The 19,383-nt window shown below is 36.4% G+C and overlaps 2 protein-coding genes across 3 annotated transcripts in view; one reads left to right on the forward strand and one right to left on the reverse strand.

The window, feature by feature from the left end:
* Positions 1-1,738: 1,738 nt before the first annotated feature.
* On the reverse strand, positions 1,739-17,091 carry LOC123702183 (E3 ubiquitin-protein ligase COP1-like). 2 transcript variants are annotated; one of them, XM_045649862.1, is made up of 11 exons: positions 16,794-17,091; positions 14,516-14,719; positions 13,675-13,853; positions 11,565-11,737; positions 9,387-9,519; positions 8,863-8,981; positions 7,387-7,585; positions 6,786-7,066; positions 5,090-5,281; positions 4,146-4,493; positions 1,739-2,399 (listed from the first exon to the last, which is right to left on the reverse strand). In XM_045649862.1, the coding sequence occupies exons 2-11, from the start codon at positions 14,713-14,715 to the stop codon at positions 2,088-2,090; spliced, it is 2,136 nt and encodes a 711-aa protein (XP_045505818.1). In that variant the 5' UTR covers positions 14,716-14,719; positions 16,794-17,091; the 3' UTR covers positions 1,739-2,087. The 2 variants fall into 2 exon arrangements, with proteins under 2 accessions (XP_045505818.1, XP_045505819.1); XM_045649863.1 differs by lacking the exon at positions 16,794-17,091 and adding an exon at positions 16,494-16,586.
* Positions 17,092-17,433: 342 nt separating this feature from the next.
* LOC123702255 (PH-interacting protein) overlaps positions 17,434-19,383 on the forward strand; it is a 46,660-nt gene continuing 44,710 nt past the window's right edge. The window contains exons 1-5 of the mRNA XM_045649947.1: positions 17,434-17,575; positions 17,659-17,717; positions 17,795-17,824; positions 17,956-18,015; positions 19,038-19,230. Coding sequence (XP_045505903.1) covers positions 17,539-17,575; positions 17,659-17,717; positions 17,795-17,824; positions 17,956-18,015; positions 19,038-19,230 — 379 coding nt within the window. The 5' untranslated portion in view covers positions 17,434-17,538. The remainder of the gene's footprint in view (positions 17,576-17,658; positions 17,718-17,794; positions 17,825-17,955; positions 18,016-19,037; positions 19,231-19,383) is intronic.

Genomic DNA, 19,383 nt, shown 5'->3' on the forward strand with positions numbered 1-19,383 from the left:
GCCTATGTCCTTTCTCGGGACTCATAATATCTAGAAAATCAAAATATCTCCATACCAAATTTCATGAAAATTGGTTCAGTAGTTTAGGCGTGATTGAGTAACAGACAGACATACAGACAGAGTTACTTTCGAGTTTTTTTCGTTTACATTTATAATATTAGTACTTATGGATTAGCAGGATTAAATGCTGATCAATTAATAAATAATAATACAATTTTGTTCTCATATATTTTAAATAAATATCCGACATCCCTTATCTACGTTACGTCAAATACGACAAATGCTTGGCTAAAAAATAAAAAAAAATCTTGGACGGGATAAATTGTAAAAAAAACAAACAAAATAAAAAAATCGTTTCTATTTACACATTTACATAACTTATACAATAGAACCTTAAAAATAATATTTTTAAATACACAATTTGTTTTAGCACAAAATGCTACAGAATTTTAAATTTCATGGTAGAATTTAGTAGAACTTACAGTATAGAACCATTTTCTGAAAATATAGTAAATTTATACAAGAAATAATATTTTATGGACTTCCACTAGCATTAATATTTTATAAAAAAAAGTAACATTAATGCTACAGAATTTAAAATTTCATGGTAGATTTTGGTAGAAATAAACTTCCGAACGTAAGAAAAATTTTCTATAGTAAATTTATACAAGAAATAATTTTTTATGGACTTCCACTTCATTTTATTAAAAACAAAATTAACATTTTTACATCCTCTAGTAATCTAGTCCTTATACGTACATAAAGCGCGGTATTTTTTAGGATTCTGTAATATTTATATACAAAATGGCAATATAGTTGTGACAAGGCTATTTGGGCATCTATACTAATATTATAAAGCTGAAGAGTTTGTTTGTTTGAACGCGCTAATCTCGGGAACTACTGGTCCGATTTGAAAAATTCTTTCGGTGTTAGATAGCCCATTTATCGAGGAAGGCTATAGGCTATATATCACGCTAAGACCAACAGGAGCGGAAGCATAGTACATAGTGTGCAATAATAATTCTACATAATATAGTTACATACATTGGCACATTCATTTTTCATACCTTCATTTTTTCTTTACAAAAACACATTAAAATCAGAAAAAAACGTTACAAACAGACAAAATGTAAAACCATAGGAGATTGAGATCAAATTTTCACTTTTACATACAATTTAGACAATGCCAAAATAATCTTGCCACACTGTATTAATATGACGTCATCATTACATACATATTATTATAGACTAACAGCCTTACTAACAAAAAGTTAAACAATGGATAAATTTCTACCATTTTCTACCATAGCTGTGTCCTGCTCTTGCTCACATGAAACGTCAATCATAAAAACAAGACAGGTTATTGCAATAACTAATCCTTTTCAAAGCGAATGGGTAACATTTTATTAGTAAGGCCGTTAATGTTGGACAAATTTGGGCATTATTTAAGTATTATGCTATCCAACTAAGAATAAGATAGATTATGTGACGTCATAGCTGTCATTTCGAATCAAATAATGATCTGGATAGTGAATAGTTTTAATTTAAGATGAAGCTCTGCCCAATAGACATTTAGACAGTTTTGATTCGGACAATTTTTGAACGCGACTTTAGCAGTTTATTGTCCATCATGGATAGAAACGTCAAATATCAATATTATATACATTCGTTCGAATTAAAAGCTGTGACGTCACAAAATGGCGCTGAATCTATCCCATTCTTTTTACACAGTGGCGCTATTCGACTCACAATTTACAGTACATAAGGAGCGTCTACTATATGTATACTGTGAGTTATCAGCTGCTATTTAATACGTTACAATGATGTAAGTAAACGAGTTCTAGCACCTTTACAGTACAGTACAGTGCAGTATACAGTGCAGTACAGCGCAGTACTGCACAGTACAGTACCATACATTACAGTACACTACAGCACAGTACAGTGCACAGCCCTACAAAAGATCGAACACCTTTAAATAGTGCCCTACGAGTGATCAGCTGCTACAATACAGTACCGTACATTACAATACCCTACAATACAGTACAATACCATACAGTACTGTACCAAACACTCCAATACAGTACACCTTACAGCAATTCCAACACTTTAATAGTACCCTGCGAGTTAGCTGCCAACAATGCAGGGCGTGCCGGGTGCCTACGCCAGCACACAGCCGACACAAACTCGCTAGGCTCTTCGTCCCGTCTTTCCCTCTCTAGAAACCCTCGTAAAGCATCGAATCTATACGCTAGTAACGGTCTGGAAACCCCCCCATAGTACACATACAGAGCGTTATTCTCTGAGCCACAAGCTACATATTTGCCGTCCGTGGCCAGACCGACGAAGTTCTTTTCGTTCGCGTGACCCGTGAACGAACGGACGCAACGCGGGGAATCCACCTGTGGGAGGTTGATTTATTTGAGATGAAATAGCATAAAAAAAGAGTGTGTGTACTTATGTACACGCGTTAGAAGTTATACTTCTTTGGCGTATGGAAAAAATACTAGAATATACAACTTGAACATAGTTATCAATTTTCATACCACCTAGAACTAACTTCATGCTGTTAAATTTAGGTGTCGGTGTGCGCGCGCATCGTAAAAATTCACTCTCATCATTTTTCTCCATCGCGCCAAAAGAAGTATAACTTCAAAAATAAGAAATAATGGACAAAACACACATAAAAAGCCAATATAACCACCCAATATACCACTTTTTTCAGTTGTAAATCTAAAACTGTTTAACATTGGAAAAAAAAACGTTTTGAATATATTGGACACAGAATTTAAACACTGCTGCGGAATAAATTCTAGCTTTGCATGCGGTTTTAGAGATACACTTACATAAACCTTTAAAAATAGACCTGACTGTAAGTTGAATGACAAAATCTTAATATCTTCTTAATCTTAATATATATAAATCTCGTGTCACAATGTTTGTCCTCAATGGACTCCTAAACCACTTAACCGATTATAATAAAATTCGCACACCATGTGCAGTTCGATCCAACTTGAGAGATAGGATAGTTTAAATCTCAAATCGTTTTAGAGAAAGTGGGCGAAGCCGCGGGCGGTAAGCTAGTACTATTATAAAGGCGAAAGTTTGTAAGTATGGATGTTTATTACTCTTTCACGTAAAAACTACTGAACCGATTACAATAAAATTTAGCACAGATATAGAGGGTAACTTGGATTAACACATAGGATAGGTTTTCGGAAATCCCACGGGAACGGGAACTATGCGGGTTTTCCTTTGAAAACGCGGGCGAAGCCGCGGGCGGAAATCTAGTGAAGAATATTTTACCGTAAATTCACATTTTTACATTTTATTTCAGAAATAAAATAAACTGAAAGATTTACAACATTAAATGAATTGAACTAAATAACTTTGAAATTTGAAAATAACTGTATACTAAAACTAACTATCACTTTGCCCAAGACTCCACTTGCAAGCTTCTCATATCCTCATGATTTTTTACAAATTAAAAGTAAATTTTTTAAAAACTCCATAAAATCATTATATTTGTACCATTACAAATTACAATCCATACTAATATTATAAATGCGAAAGCAACTCTGTTTGTCTGTTACTCAATCACGCCTTAACTACTGAAATAATTTTCATGAAATTTGGTATGGAGATATTTTGATACCCGAGAAAGGACATAGGCTACTTTTTATCCCGGGAAAATGACGCAATCCCGGAAATCCCACGGGAAGGGGAACTATGCGGGTTTTTTTTTGTTTAAAGGATAATGAATTAATGATATATCTATACTAATATTATAAAGCTGAAGAGTTTGTTTGTTTGTTTGAACGCGCTAATCTCGGGAACTACTGGTCCGATTTAAAAAATTCTTTCGGTGTTAGATAGCTCATTTATCGAGGAAGGCTATAGGCTATATATCATCACGTTACGACCAACAGGAGCGGAGCCACGGGGGTGAAACCGCGCGGAGCAGCTAGTATTCATATATTCATTTATGATTATAATTCATATTAATAAAACTAACACAACTGCCCACGGCTTCACACACGCGTAATTTATTCTATCACCAAATTGCTATTGCCAACAACGAAATGAGATTCAAAATAAGACTACCCACCCGTGAAAATCTCATCAAAACCCCCCCTTTTTGTACTAACCTTCCACAACTTCAGCATAGAGTCCGTGGACGCGGACACTAAAGTCTTATCATCCAAGAACTGCACATAGGACACCGCCTTCCTGTGATCCCGTAACACAGCCAGCGGTGATCTAGGGGCCCTTAGGTCATAATAATGGACACAATGATCCGCAGACCCAAACGCTAGGTGACAAGAGGAGCTAGGATTGAATCGGACACAGCAGACATTGAATTTGGCCTCCAAAGTGGCCACAGAACGTTCCGCGTTAAGTGACCACAGTTTGACCCTAGCGTCGTCTGACCCTGAGGCCAAGAGTCGCACGTCAGCGCGGTTGAAGTGTACCGACCAGCAACGTTTGTCGTGCTCCTGTAAAGAAATAATAAATTAATTATAGAAACGTCTATTATAACATATAATACAATCGTAGGAAAGTCATAAATAACAATGACATTTTTTTAAGGAAGTGGGGTGTTCAAATTCAAAATTATTTATTGGCGATTCACAGGTTATAAGGTTGATATTACATTACAATATACTTCTACTACTACTACTACTAATACGTGATCGATATATAAGCCAAAAATATAGATTTTAGAATTTTTATCTAATGTCTGCATCTCTTAATAAAACTTATTATCTAATAAACATCAAAATGTGATTTCCAGGAGACCCGAACGAACACCTACACACTACCCTGACCTTTCCACACCTCGGAATCCCACCTTTTCTCACCGGAACCTGCAGGATCCCAACTTTTTTTACTCTTTACGTACTCTCCACACCACCCTGTTTCATCCACACCTCGGGAACCTACAGGATCCTGCAGGATCCCGCATTTATTAGCCTTACACGCCAACCTGCATCTTCTACACCTCCCAAACCTACAGGATCCCACATATTTCAACCGGATCCTGGAGGGATCCCGACTTTTTCCACGGGATTCCAACATTTTCCACACGTACCTGTAATGCTCTAGTCCTCATCCCAGTAGCAGCATCCCACACAGCCACTGTGCCCTCATAATCACTGGACGCCAACACATTCTTGTGGTACGCATTCCAAGAGACGCAGGATATCTTGTGAGAACATTGCATCTCAGCGCACGGGTAGTGCACATCAACCGCGTCACGTACTACCGACTCGAATTCGAACACCTGTAAAAATATAGAAATTAAAAATTATTTATTTGGAATATCACTCCATTGTATATAAAAATAACTACGTTGAAAACAACCGACTTCAAAAACGAAAAAGTAAAAAATAACAAGTGATAACTGCGTTAAAAACAACCGACTTCAAATTTGCACTTGCAACATTTACAAATACAGACAAAAATGCTCATAAAATAAAAACCACTGGGCCTATCCGAATAAAATTTTTATGGGACCAATTCGACACCATCCCGCATCGAACAAAAAAATCATCACGTAAATCCGTTCAGAAACCTCGGAGTAATCGGTGTACATACAAAAAGAAAAAAACATACCGGCCGAATTGATAACCTCCCCTTTTTTTTGAAGTCGGTTAAAAATCGTGAACATCCTGCCTTTTTTTACTGGCCGGTTGGCTTGGTTGGTAGTGGCCCTGCCTTCCAAGCCAGAGGTCATGGGTTCGATTCCCACCCGGGGCAAATATTTGTGTCATGAACATAGATGTTTGCTCTGTATCTGGGTGTTAATTATCTATATAAGTATTTATTTAAAATTATATATGTATGTTTATCAGCCATCTGGTTTCCATAACACAAGCGAAAGCTTAGTATGGGATCAGATCTTTTTATTTTTAGTTATAGGCATTGTTATGTAGTATTATCTAATGTACTAATCTAATGTACTACTTCTAATATGAAATAACTTGTTTTTCCTTTCTTTCTTTCTAATGTATTCTATTTTATAAAGACAGTTTACAACATGATGTAACAATATCTATATAAAAATGAAACCCGTTTTCCTTGGTCACGGCATCACGCGTGAACGGGTGGACCGATTTCGATTTAATTCTTTTTTTATTATATTCCTTGAAATACGAGAATGGTTCTTATGTAGAGAAAACGTAAACATGTACCACGGGCGAAGCCGGGGCGTACCGCTAGTAGTTTAAAAAATAAAACAAACTCATGAAATTATTGTTTTATAACCAATCCTTGATGATGTCATAATATTATGTACACGGTCAGGTGTAAGTTTAAATTAAATTTGCCCGTAAAAAGTGGTCAACTCAAAATCGAGTCTCATTAGATTAAACTAGCTCTCCAACCGCGGCTTCACCCGCGTTTTCAAAGAAAACCCCGCATAGTTCCCGTTCCCGTGGGATTTCCGGGATAAAACCTATCCTATGTGTTAATCCAAGTTACCTTCTATTTGTGTGCTAAATTTCATTGTAATCAGTTCAGTAGTATTTGCGTGAAAGAGTAATAGGCCATCCACACGTCTGCCGAACAACGTGACGAACAACGAACACATAGGGACGGCGCTATACAGAGAAGCGAGAAGGAAATAAGTACATCTCTTTTCTACGTATAGTGCTGTCCCTGTGTTCGTTGTTTGCCACGTTGTTCGGCAGACGTGTGGATGGCCTATTACTCTTTCACGCAAATACACACTTCCTCACAAACTTTCGCATTTATAATATTAGTAAGATTCACGTTAAAAAACCCACCTTTATCCTCTTAGTAACCCCAGCAATAGCAAAAAACTCATCGTCCTTATCAAATTCGATAGTCGACACTATAGTGGAGTAGTTAATCGCGTCCGAACAGTACGACAGGGTCGCCAGGGGCCTCAGGGCCCTGTACCGCGTGAAGGCAGCTAGGTCCTCGCGGAAGGCTTCGAGGCCCCCCAGGGCCCCGACGTCCGCAGACCCCTCAGGGACACTTGGGGCCCCGCACGCGGAGTGCGAGGCCACGGGGCCCTCGCCGTCTGGGGCCCGTTGGTCCCCGCCTGCAAATATAAATTATTTATTATAGAGAGGAAAGATTTTTGTTAGTTTGTCACGATTTGACACTACTCTTTCGATTTAAAATTTCTTTAACCAATACAGAACGATGTATATCTTTAACGTTCGTACGTTTTTATTAAAAAATTGATGATATGACGAGTTTATAAAAGTATTTAATTTTCAAAATAACTTTCAATGCTAAAATTGTTACAAAATTATTGCTTTCTACTTGAATTTTAGTTTTTTTGTATATTTTTCGATACTATTTATTTTTATTTCTCTTTTTGCTAACATTTTTGCTTCAAAAACACTTTCAACTCACCGGCCGCACTACTAGCCCTGCTCTCCGGCATCTGCTGCGGCACTATATCGTCGGTCGCAACAGAGGCCACGCTGTGGGGCCCCGGAGTGTGGGGTCCTGTGTGGGGCCCCGGGGGCACGGGCTGGAGCCCCGCGGGCGTAGCCCCGTCGGAGCCCGAGCCCGGGAAGTAGAGCTCGTCCGCGCGGTGCGCGAAATAGCACTAAACAAACGAATAAAGATAACGTTATGTTTTTACTAGATTTACGCCCGCGGCTTTGCCCGCGTTTGCAAAGGAAAACCCGCATAGTTCCCGTTCCCGTGGGATTTCCGGGATAAAAACTATCCTATGTATTAATCCAAGTTACCCTCTATATGTGTGCTAAATTTCATTGTAATCGGTTCAGTAGTTTTTACGTGAAAGAGTAACAAACATCTATACAAACTTTCGCCTTTATAATTAGATATATTTGCCTTGCTGTAAAATCATTTTTATTATTTAACATACTATAGTAGTCATTTAAATAGGTAACATTTGACAGTTCAACAAAATTCAACAACGTAACCTAGTAACGACGACATAGAATAATATTATTTCGTTTTGTTAGAACTGCACATTTGCATAACTTTTTTCAATTACGATTACATATTATTTATAATAATAATGACCGATACAAGTAATTTTAAGATTTCATTTTACAATTAATACACCATTTTACACACAATAAACAATTTCGAATTTACAGTTCTTTAACGTCGCTACAATATTGTGTCAGTTAACCTTTGTTATTTTTTAAATACTAGAGACGTTACTCTGAAAATCGAAATCTGTTATCTTAAATCGAATGCAATGATTACTTGTGAATAAATATTAAACACCACAAATTAATAAATTCGTTGTGTTTATAATATTGATAGACGTTAAATGTTCCCTATTTAATTGGCCCCACTATAACTTATGTCTCTAGGTCAAATTACATTTTTTACTAGCGGTCCGACCCGGCTTCGCCCGTGGTACATATTTCGCAATAAAAGGTAGCCTATGTTCTTTCCCAGGGTGTAAAGTTTGTCTGTGCCAAATTTCATCAAAATCGGTTGAGAGGTTTAAGCGTGAAAGCGTAACAGGCAGACAGACAGAGTTACTTTCGCATTTATAATATTAGTAGGGATCAGACAATTAGCACAGTGCACTAAACAACCATTTTTTATTAAAAAAATACCGTGGTTTTTCTATTCCATAAATGCATATTGTTCATCTGTGCCATGTGAAACATGTATAATGCATCTGCCCCTTACCCCACTAGGGGACATGGGACTTTACTTGTAAGTATTTATTTATCAATTTAATATACCACACCAAGTAAAATATTTACAATTATACAAAAAGGATTAATATGGCAGGTACATAAGGCGGCCTTATCGCTTACTAGCGATCTCTTCCAGACTGCCCATGTATTTATTTATTTATGTATGTATCTATGTATGTATTTATGTATATACCTGTACGAAATCATCAAAGTGTGCGGCCAGTCGTCTCCAACGCTGCGCTAGCGCATCTCCACCGCCCCACGCAGCACCGCAGCCTGAGATGAAACTCTCTTCTTCTTCTGCACATGTTGCTGAGAGAGAGAGAGAGAGAGATAGAGATATTTGATATTTTGTTTTTATGGCATTCAAATCTATATATTACCGATTATTATATTCCTTGAAGTACGAAGATGATTCTTATGTAGAGAAAACGTAAACATGTACCACGGGTGAAGCCGGGGCGGACCGCTAGTGTTTTATAAATAGAGATCGGTGGTAAATGTAAAAAAAATATATGTAAATAACGATTCAAAAGTGCTTCTAGAAGAAGTCTAATTGAATAAATAAATTTTTGAGTTTGAGTTTTAGAGAATAAAATTTCAAGGTCGCGTCATGGCAATATCGTCACGTCATTGAGTAAATCGACGATTATGGTATCTTTCAATTTTTCCAAAGTAGTTTCACTTCTGACACGCTCCGTTTTCTCAAATACTCACCAGAAGCGTCCAGCTCGCTGATATCCCGCTTCAATCTTGGTGGTTCCTGGCTGAGAGTCTGGTCTGGGGTCAACCTTCCATCGTCCAAACCACCCTTGAGGGTCCGCAGCACTTGGCCTACGTGCTCCATGTCCTGGAAATTCATAAATTAACATTTTAAAAAATGATCTATACATACAGGGTGTAATCGTTAAGTGTGCACAGGCGATTATTCCGTAACTATTGCAGATACCAAAAAACTTTAAATTGATATCGAAAGTACTTAACCTAATGAGTAAAATGGCCATAATAATTATTTAAAAATAAAACGAGAAATATCCAAAAATGTTACATTAAACGCTCCCATACATTTTATTTCCCATACATTTTGTTTTCATAGCAGATTTTCGAAGTGATGTCCTCATTGTGCAATACAATGAGGAGCTCCATTTACAGTTTCTAAATGAACTTCCCTTCAAATTTGCGAAGTAATTAAAGCAGAAAACCAAAAAAATAAAGAAAAAGCTAAAATCTTTCATATTATATGTACTAGGTTGATCCAAAAGTAATGATAATTGGGTATTTCCTGTGCACATAAAAATATAAAATAAATGTTTTTTGCTTGCTCATGTATTCACTTAGTTATCACAAAAAAATCATATCAACAGGCCACGTTTCCAATTATTTACATTAATTTGAATGTGAACCGTGCGTGCCAGAATGTTTCCCGACGAAAAGAAGAAACAACGATTCGACATGTAGAGGGTAAATTTCTAAATTTTTAATGATATCAGGATAATTTTTTGTCACGTTTTGTGATCATGGACGTTACCCCAGTTCACCATGTTTATGCTGAAACCAAAAAACAATCAATGTCCTGGATGCGAGCTTCCAAAGTGACGATGAAGAAAATCAAAGTGAAAATCAGTAGGTTAGATTAAAGCGGTAGTTTTTTGGGACGCTGAAGGAATAATTATGGTGGAATATTTTAAAAAGGTAGCCACTTTATTGGGCTCTTACTAAACAGACCAAATTAAAAGATTGCGGTAGGTTAGTAAGGAAAAGAGACATGGCAAACTGCGGACCTGAACGCTGTTTCACCAAGACAACGCACCAGATCACAAAGCGTCAGTTGCGATGGCTGCCATTCAAAAATCGGCATTTCAAATGCTTGAACACCTACCCTATTTTTTAGATGTAGTTCCTATTTACTTTTATCTCTTTCCTCGGCACAAGAAACACTTTCTTAGCAATAAATTATTTTAAGACGACAGCGAAGTGATGGCCGCGTGGAGGGGTTTTTGTGGATGAAGTCAAAGTTTTTTTTTTTAAGTTTAGGAAAAAAAAATATTGAAGCATATTTTCTAGTTAGAAGACTATCTAGAGAACTACATAATTATTATAACTGTTATGACCTTGTTTAATATTGATTATCATTACTTTTGGATCAACCCATGTACATGGGATATTCGTATCTCATACTAAATGTATGGGAGGGTTTCAAGTTAATTTTTTAGATATTTCTCGTTTTATTTTTAAAAATTTATTATGGCCATTTTACTCATTAGGTTAAATACTTTCGATATCAGTTTAAAGTTTTTTGATATCTGTAATAGTTACGGAATAATCGCCTGTGCACACTTAACGATTACACCCTGTATAATAAATCTGTACAAGAGTCAATTCTGTACATTAAAAATGTTGAAAAAATAAATAGCAAGGGGTGTAACTGGATCAATACCAAACCCAAATATGGGATTTAAAAAAAAAATGTCTGTCTGTATATGCTGATATCACGTGAAAACAAACGGTTCGATTTCGATGAAACTTGGTATAATTATACCTTACTAGCTTCCGCCCTCGACATTGTACGTGCATCCCCGTTTTTCCCCGTTCCCGCAAGAATTTCGGGAAATCCTTTCTTAGGTTTGAGTTTGAGCTTAAACGTTTCAGTTTGAGCTTAAATGTTTGAGTTTGAACTCAAATGTTTGAGTTCTTAAATGTATGAGTTTGAGCTTAAATGTTTGAGTTTGAGCTTAAACGTTTGAATTTGAGTTTAAATGTTTGACTTTGAGCTTAAAATGTTTGAGTTTGAGTTAAAATGTTTGAGTTCTTAAATGTTTAAGTTTGAGCTTAAATGTTTGAGTTTGAGTTTCAAGGTTTGAGTTTGAGTACGAGTTTGAGTTGGAGCTGGCCTACCTTCCTCACGAGCTCCGCCTCCCTTGCGAGCTGCTCCAGCTGGTGCGTGCGGTGGCGCAGCAGCTGCGACAGGAACTCGTAGAGCAGCCGGTGGTGCGCTGCTGCCGACTCTGCTTCGAGCAGCCGCTTGCGCCGGGTCAGCACGTCCAGCATGCCGTCCACGTCCGATAGACCTGCAGATTTGTTTACACATCTATAGGTAAGACAAGATAAAGAATCGCTTTCTTTATTTTGATTGAAATTAAAACCACTAGATTAAATTAGAACACAAAGATTATGCAACTTAGATTTTTACCGAGTTGGAAAAGTTACAACGCAAAATAAATGAGCATTCTGTTTTCATCATCATTATCCATGATCAAACTTTATGTCCACTCTACATTCCTACCACTAATTTTTACAATCAAGACTATTGAAATAATCTATATATATATATAAAAATGAAACCCGTTTCGCGTTGTCACGGCATCACGTGTGAACGGCTGAACCGATTTCGATAATTCTTTTTTTATTATATTCCTTGAAATACGAGGATGGTTCTTATGTAGAGAAAACGTAAATATGTACCACGGGCGAAGCCGGGGCGGACCGCTAGTAGTTTATATATTTTTTACTAACATTTTACAAACTAATAACTTGTGATCATCCATCACAAAGCATAACCACCCTTGTCGACATTTATTTTAACTACATAGCATAAATAAGTTGTGCTCCTCTTTTTTTTTGTAAGTAGTTGCAAGGTTTCATCTATGTGAAAAAACAGTGAAGTCCCGTGTACCCCAAGTGGGGTAAGCGGAAAATGCATTAAGCATACATCTGTTTCACTGATCGATTTTCTTTAGGGACAAGTAGCTGATCAGCTATGTCCTGCCAGACCGAGATTTTTTTTTTCTTTGTCTTCACCGGGAATCAAACCCAGGGCCACTCGGTTCTACGCTCACGCGTCAACCACAGCACTAAGGAAGCGGCTTCGGCATCTATGTACAACGGTATTAAAGTGTAGTTACATATTGTAAAATTAAATTGTAATACTGAAATGATTTAAAAGAGCAACTATGGAGTTTCTTGCCGATTCTTCTCCATAGATACTGCTTTCCGAATCGGTGGTAAATGTTAACCCGTGACACGTCCTATGAACAGGCGGTTGTTCATAACTAAAACTCTGACTGTAGCGTCCTGCGTACAACCGCCTGTTCATAACGCGGCCAATGACTTTGAACGTCACCTGTAGCTGCTTACAAGTGAATGTTTCCAGTATAAAAAATATTTCTCTATGCCTTAAACATTTATAATTCGAATCGACACGACTCCGAGACAGGCAATAGAGACCAAAACCACAAAATAAAAAAAAAAAGTGAATCATTGATTGAGTTGCGTCATCGGCCATAGTTTGTGACATTTCTCTTGTTCAACGAATATTTGGATTGTGAATTATGCCGAGAGGAATAATTAGATGAGTGATAATTGAGACGTATATTACTGGAAATTTTACGTAGAATACGTTTATGATATTGGTTTTAGGGATATTTGAAGAATACTCAGTGAAAAAGTGTCTCAACTTTTCAGTGCGGAAGACGCAAAATGGCGCTTTTTTTCTTGTTTGTGAATAATGGATATTTGTTATTATTCATAGTGAAATACGTTGTGTTAAATGTGTGAAAATATAAGTGAATGTATTTGGCAATCGTGTAGTGATATGAAAACGTGAATATGATCATTTGATGACTCACCATTATCATGTAAGTGTTAGTATGTAAGCAATTAAAATTAAAACAAAAGAAAATCAATTTTTTATAATTTTATAGAAAAAATATATCGTCATGATTACATTTTTATGCTATAACTAGTTTCTTCCTCTTTCCAAAAATATATCATACATGGCATATAATTATAGAACAATAGGGTAAATAAAATTTTCAAACTCGGTAGTCATAAAAAAGCTAGATTTCGTAAACTACCTCGACATACTTGGGACACATAACATCCGTGCATAGGACGTGTCACGGGTTAAAAATATGTATTGACGATTCAAAAGTGCTTCTCGAAGAAGTCTAATTGAATAAATAAATGTTTGAGTTTGAGTTTGAGTGTAAAGTATATAAATAAATACCCAAATGCCTAGCCTCCGCAGCGACCAGAGCCCGCAGCCGCTCAGCATCCCCCGGGGAGGGCACAGCTGGTGCTGCGCTCGGCTTCGCTCGCAGCCGCCTGCGGGCCACCAGCTCGTTCAGCAGGAAGTTCGGGAAGTAGTGGTCTCTGCCTGTTAACTGGGCACCGCATTTTGGACACCTGATGGGGTAGAAACAAATACTTACATACAAGAAACTTGCACATAGAAAATAATTTAAAAGACACTATATGTACAGGTAAAATAAAATATGATATACTGTAGTTTGCTATTTATACACTATTAAGTATTTACGAACTCGAAAATTGGATAGATATGTCACAGGCCAATTTGTAAATTCTATTACTCCAAACCAAAAACCTTCGAAAACGTATACTCGGCATGCTTATGCCCGGGCATATTAGAAAATACCGAACTTTTGCATATGGCAAAATTATATATTAATTTGCCTGCAACAGATATATTTCAATTAATACAGTCAATCAGATCTTTGAAATTAGCAAAGAAATACTTAATAATCTGCAATTATGTTCTTCCCATTTTAAAATAAACAACAAAATTAAAAATTTAGCAAAAAATAATTAACAATTACATAGATCTACTGTTAATTCTATTGTTTCATATCTCATGAAATCTCATAATAGTAAATACTTAATAAAAAAAGAGCATGTTTGCCATGCATGACTGACACATGCAGAAGTGAAACTTCTTTGCCAAGATTCAAACATACCAAAATCGTCGTTATACTCCATGACGTGACGGTAATGCTTAAAATTCACCTAATGAAGTTTCACTTCTGACACGTATACCCATAGGTACCCACCGTCTATGTAACTCCACGGATTTAGCAATACACGCATAACAAAACGAGTGCCCGCATCTCGTCACATACGCTTCATCTATCAGCTCAAAGCACACGGGACAGAGGAGATCACAGTCCTTGTCTTCTAGAGAGCCCCCGAGCCCTCCGAGGGCCGTTACCGATGTACTGGCACCAGAGTTTGTGGCCGCTCCTCCTGACATTGTGCTAGAATGGATAAGAATGTAAATAAAAAAGAATGTAGCATTTAGACGATTCATTTTAATGCATCATCAGTTAATATTTTCTCCTACAATGGTCTCAATGTTTCTATGGAATAAAATTTAAAGACTTTTTCATAATTTTTAGCGTGCCGTACTGAGAGTGTAAAATGGGAAGCTATTACTGAGACTTTGCAGTCTGTCTGTCACCAGACTGTATCTCATGAACCAAAACAGTAAAATATTTGTAAATTTCAGAAAAAAATGTATTTTCAGATGCCGATACAAACAATAAATACTAACAAAAACAAGAAAATTCTCCTCAAAAGGCTCCTCTACAAGAAGCTTGCAATCAAAACTTTGGTTTTTTGTCAAAATTGATAATGGAAACACATAGTCACTTGTTTTATAATCATTGTATAAAATGTGAGTGAATGTGATCGAATGATGTCATGTTGTAAAACCAACAGTGGCCTTCTATAACAAAATATTTGCATAAAAAATATGGCTCTACGAACTTTACTGGGTCGGCTAGTTTCAAATAGGGGTTCGTATTTGTAAACTACAAAGTGAAGTTTGTAGTTTAGATATTAGCTTATCCATATATTGATACAGTAGACCTAGAGTATTTCACATGATTCAGTTTTATAAGGGGCCATCCATTAATCACGTGATGTTTTTTCTGACATTTTTTGACCCCCCCTCCCCCTTGGTGATACTTGGTGAGGTTTAAGACTACCCCTCCCCCCTCCCCCCTACATCACGTGTATTTTTTCGTACCTGCAAAGAATCTATTTTTTATTTATAAAAAAAATAAAAATACTGGTATAAGTATCATCTAATTTTATTATAGAAAATTAAAGACTACAATAATAAACGTTCAGAGGTAGACAGAAAGATTGCAGTTTGTTTTTGAATGACATAAAAATAATGAAAGAAATGCAAAAAAGTTGTACGCGTTTGACTAAAAATAAATACATGTAACGACGCTTTTCGGTTGAGTATCGCGCGCTTGCCGAAAAAATAAATACACGTGATATATTACTTTACCCCCCCTCCCCATGGTGATATTTCGTGATTTTTTGATGGACCCCTCCCCCCCTTTCGAGCCTCACGTGATTAATGGACAGCCCCTAAGGCAGTGTGGGAGCATTGAATTTGTCGAATTATATGTTTTACAAAATAGTACCAAAAAATTGCAGTTATAGACATGTCGGATTTTAGGGGCCGAAGTAACAAGGGTCTACTGAATATTCATTATAGTAACTAAATAAAAGCATTTTATTTATTTATGAAATATTAATTTTTTTTACTTGCTATATTATAAAGGCGAAAGTTTGTAAGTATGGATGTATGGATGTTTGTTACTCTTTCACGTAAAAACTACTGAACCGATTACAATGAAATTTAGCACACATATATAGGGTAACTTGGATTAACACATAGGATAGTTTTTATCCCGGAAATCCCACGGGAACGGGAACTATGCGGGTTTTCCTTTGCAAACGCGGGCGAAGCCGCGGGCGGAAATCTAGTTTTTAATAATTGAATCTACGCAAATTATTCCAATGTTGGATTATTTTTTTTACTGTAGGATGGTGGTGAATTCAGACAGACAGCCAGATAATTGAAACTTCACTACATAACTGTTTACTGCAAACTTTAGCTTCAAGAAACACACTTTAAAAGTTAATATTTTTAGTAGTTTGCAATTGTTCAGAACAAGACATCTAAATTTGCCTCTAATTTGTAAAATATAATAATAATAATTGTAAACTCACCAGAAAATGCTGTGTAAGTACTATTTGTAAAGATATACGTTCCCCTTTACAACTATCCCTCGGCAGGAATTTTTCAGGTCATTTCATAATTGGTAATTAGACTATGAATTGTTAAATATAGTTATCTACTTTTTAGCTAACTTCTTTAGCTAATGTGACTATATTTAACGCAATATTTTCAATAAAGCGAATCATTAAATAACTTTGATTAAAGAGTATAACGCGGGAAAGGTTTAATAAAAGGTTGTTTGTCTTATAAAATAATGTTATATGTATTACAAATGTTTGTTAGATACTTACAGTTTTTAAGAATTTCCTTTGTTAGTTCTGAAGAAGGAATATCATAGCTGAATAGAACTGAGAGTTTCTTACTTTTAACACATTTCTGTTTTCTATACGTATCACATCCAAGCAACTGTATTGATATGGACTCCGCCCTTTTTCAGACAGCGTACTTTATAACAGAAAGTAAACAAAGTAAGCGCCGTTTTGAACAGAGTGTAAACAACACTGTAGGCTTGAGTTTTTTCACAAAAACACATTACTTTATTATTTATCGTTTCATTTTCGCAGCAACCATAGTACGAGCGGTGCCATTCATTGCCTTTTCATTTTTTATAATCTTGACAATTTTGACATTGATGAAAAAATGTTACCCTGTTATGATATGATTTATAACCATAAATTATACAATTTAATTTAAATAAAACAAAACGCCGGTACGAAGTTATTCCCGATTAATAGAACTAATTTAATATTTCTGAAAATAAAATAAAATTTGGGAAAGATGTAGAAAATAAAATAAAATTTAGTAACATCTAGCGCCATCTATTCATTTGCTGCCAAACTACATGCAAAACTGCTTTTCCGACAGTTTGAGACTCTGTGACTGTAGATTGTAGAACAAACGCCATTTTGCTGTTATTACAGTGGTCGCATTATCTTTCGTCAACAATGTAATGTTTCAAGTGAAATGTTTGATGGTTTTTGTGTATGTTTGTGATGTTTTTGACCAGTTTTGAGACACGGTGATAAAACTAGGATTATGGAGGAGTCCAACGAAGACCTCAATGTCGTCCCAGGTGAGTTTAGTGTTATAAAATCGTGTGTGATATTGCGAGTGTCCTATGTGCAAGGTTGACTAAGATGTCTTGCCCGGTTTCAGAACTCTACTTTCTGATAGCGAAATTTCTCTCCGGCGGCCCGCTTAAAGAGACTGCAAAGGTAAAATAGATCAAACTATTAATGGATTTTATTATTATTGTGACAAAAATGCTAACAAGTGTCCCGTTTTTTTACAGACACTGTTGAAAGAGTTGCAGAGCGTAGACGTAAGTTTGAGCTTTTCGCAGTACTAGAGTTAGAGCTTATATTGTTGTTTTGATTGCAAACGCACGTGGCCGTCGCTGTCAAACTCGCTGAAACTTCTGAAAAAGTTTTTGTGCAATTTTTTCTGTTGTAGGTCCTACCTCGACGGCTCGACTGGGAGGGCAGCGAGCATCCTCAATCTTTCAATGAATTGGTAAGTTTACATGTTTTTACATCAGAATCGATGTTTATTTACGTTTTTTGCGTGAATTAGCGTCTGGGAAATAATAAATTTCGTAAAAATGGTAAAATTTCTTAAACTGTGCAATACACGAAAACGATCCTTAAAATACGGTGGAAAATCGAGAAAAACGTTTTTGTCGCGTTTCTGTTATTATTTTTGTGTAATTGTGTATTTTATGAAAATTCTCGCTAATCATCCATTCTTTTCACATGATCGCGCAACTTCGTCGGCATTTGTCTCGCTCTAGCGTGGGTGAAATTCTCAATACCTGATCTTTTGTTTCACTCCCACGTATGTCAGCTGTTGCTATAACGTGATTGGCCGGTTCCGAGCAAGTTTTCGCGTAATATTGTTAACACTTGAATGGCGCCAGTTTTTAAAAAAACTTATATCAGATTGGTTATCTTTTTCGAGAGATAGCAATTAATTAATTAACAATTAATTATTTTCTGACTGAGGCCCATGTCCAGCAAATGTAGGCTGATAATGATGATGATGATAAAGTTAACTTAAATACAACTTTAACTAACTAACTATATAAAAGTCGTATAAAACAATCCTTATTCACTATTTTGATTATAATAAAACAAAAGTAACTTGCATCTCATCGCTTTAAAGTTTTTACCAATAATAATTTAAAAAGTTTCATTAACTTGAAATCTAATTATGTTCATTCTATCAAAACTGACTGTGACTTTGCCAACTATGTCTAGGATGTTATAAATTCTACTTTAAATACAAAAACCATCCTTGACAATCATTTTATCTTTAATAAAAATTAACGATTAAAATTATTTAAAAGAGAAAAGAGCACACTTAGGAACAGATAGCTATTGACTTGTTTTATTATACTAAATTAGTTCGCTGTAAAATTGACCCATTATTAATTTATTAACATGTTTCAATATCTAACTCGCCAGGAAAATAATGATTTTTTAACATGTTTGCTTATATGTTTGATTGTAATACATTTTTTTTATTAAATTCCCCAGAACTCCCAATACTCGGAGGTGTCATGGCGTCGCCTGGCCGCGGTGTGCGAGCGGGCGCTCCGCCTCGCGCGCTCCGCCCCGCCGCGCATAGACAACACGGAGCAAGTGCTCAGCGCGCGCTTGTCTCTGCTCAGCGAGTCGCTGGTGCACGGCCGGCCGAAGTACGCGTCGCACAAGCAGGACCACACGCTGGGTGAGATTGTCTGTGGTGTGGTGTGTGGTGTGACATAGACAACACGGAGCAAGTGTTGAGATTGTCTGTGATTTCATGCTGGAGCTCTAGAGGCCACAATACTTGGTGTATAAGATCATCATGCAATTTGCCTGTAGATATCTTAATAATTAA

This window comes from Colias croceus, chromosome 23 (genome assembly GCF_905220415.1).
Source record: "Colias croceus chromosome 23, ilColCroc2.1".
Classification (NCBI taxonomy): Eukaryota; Metazoa; Arthropoda; class Insecta; order Lepidoptera; family Pieridae; genus Colias; species Colias croceus.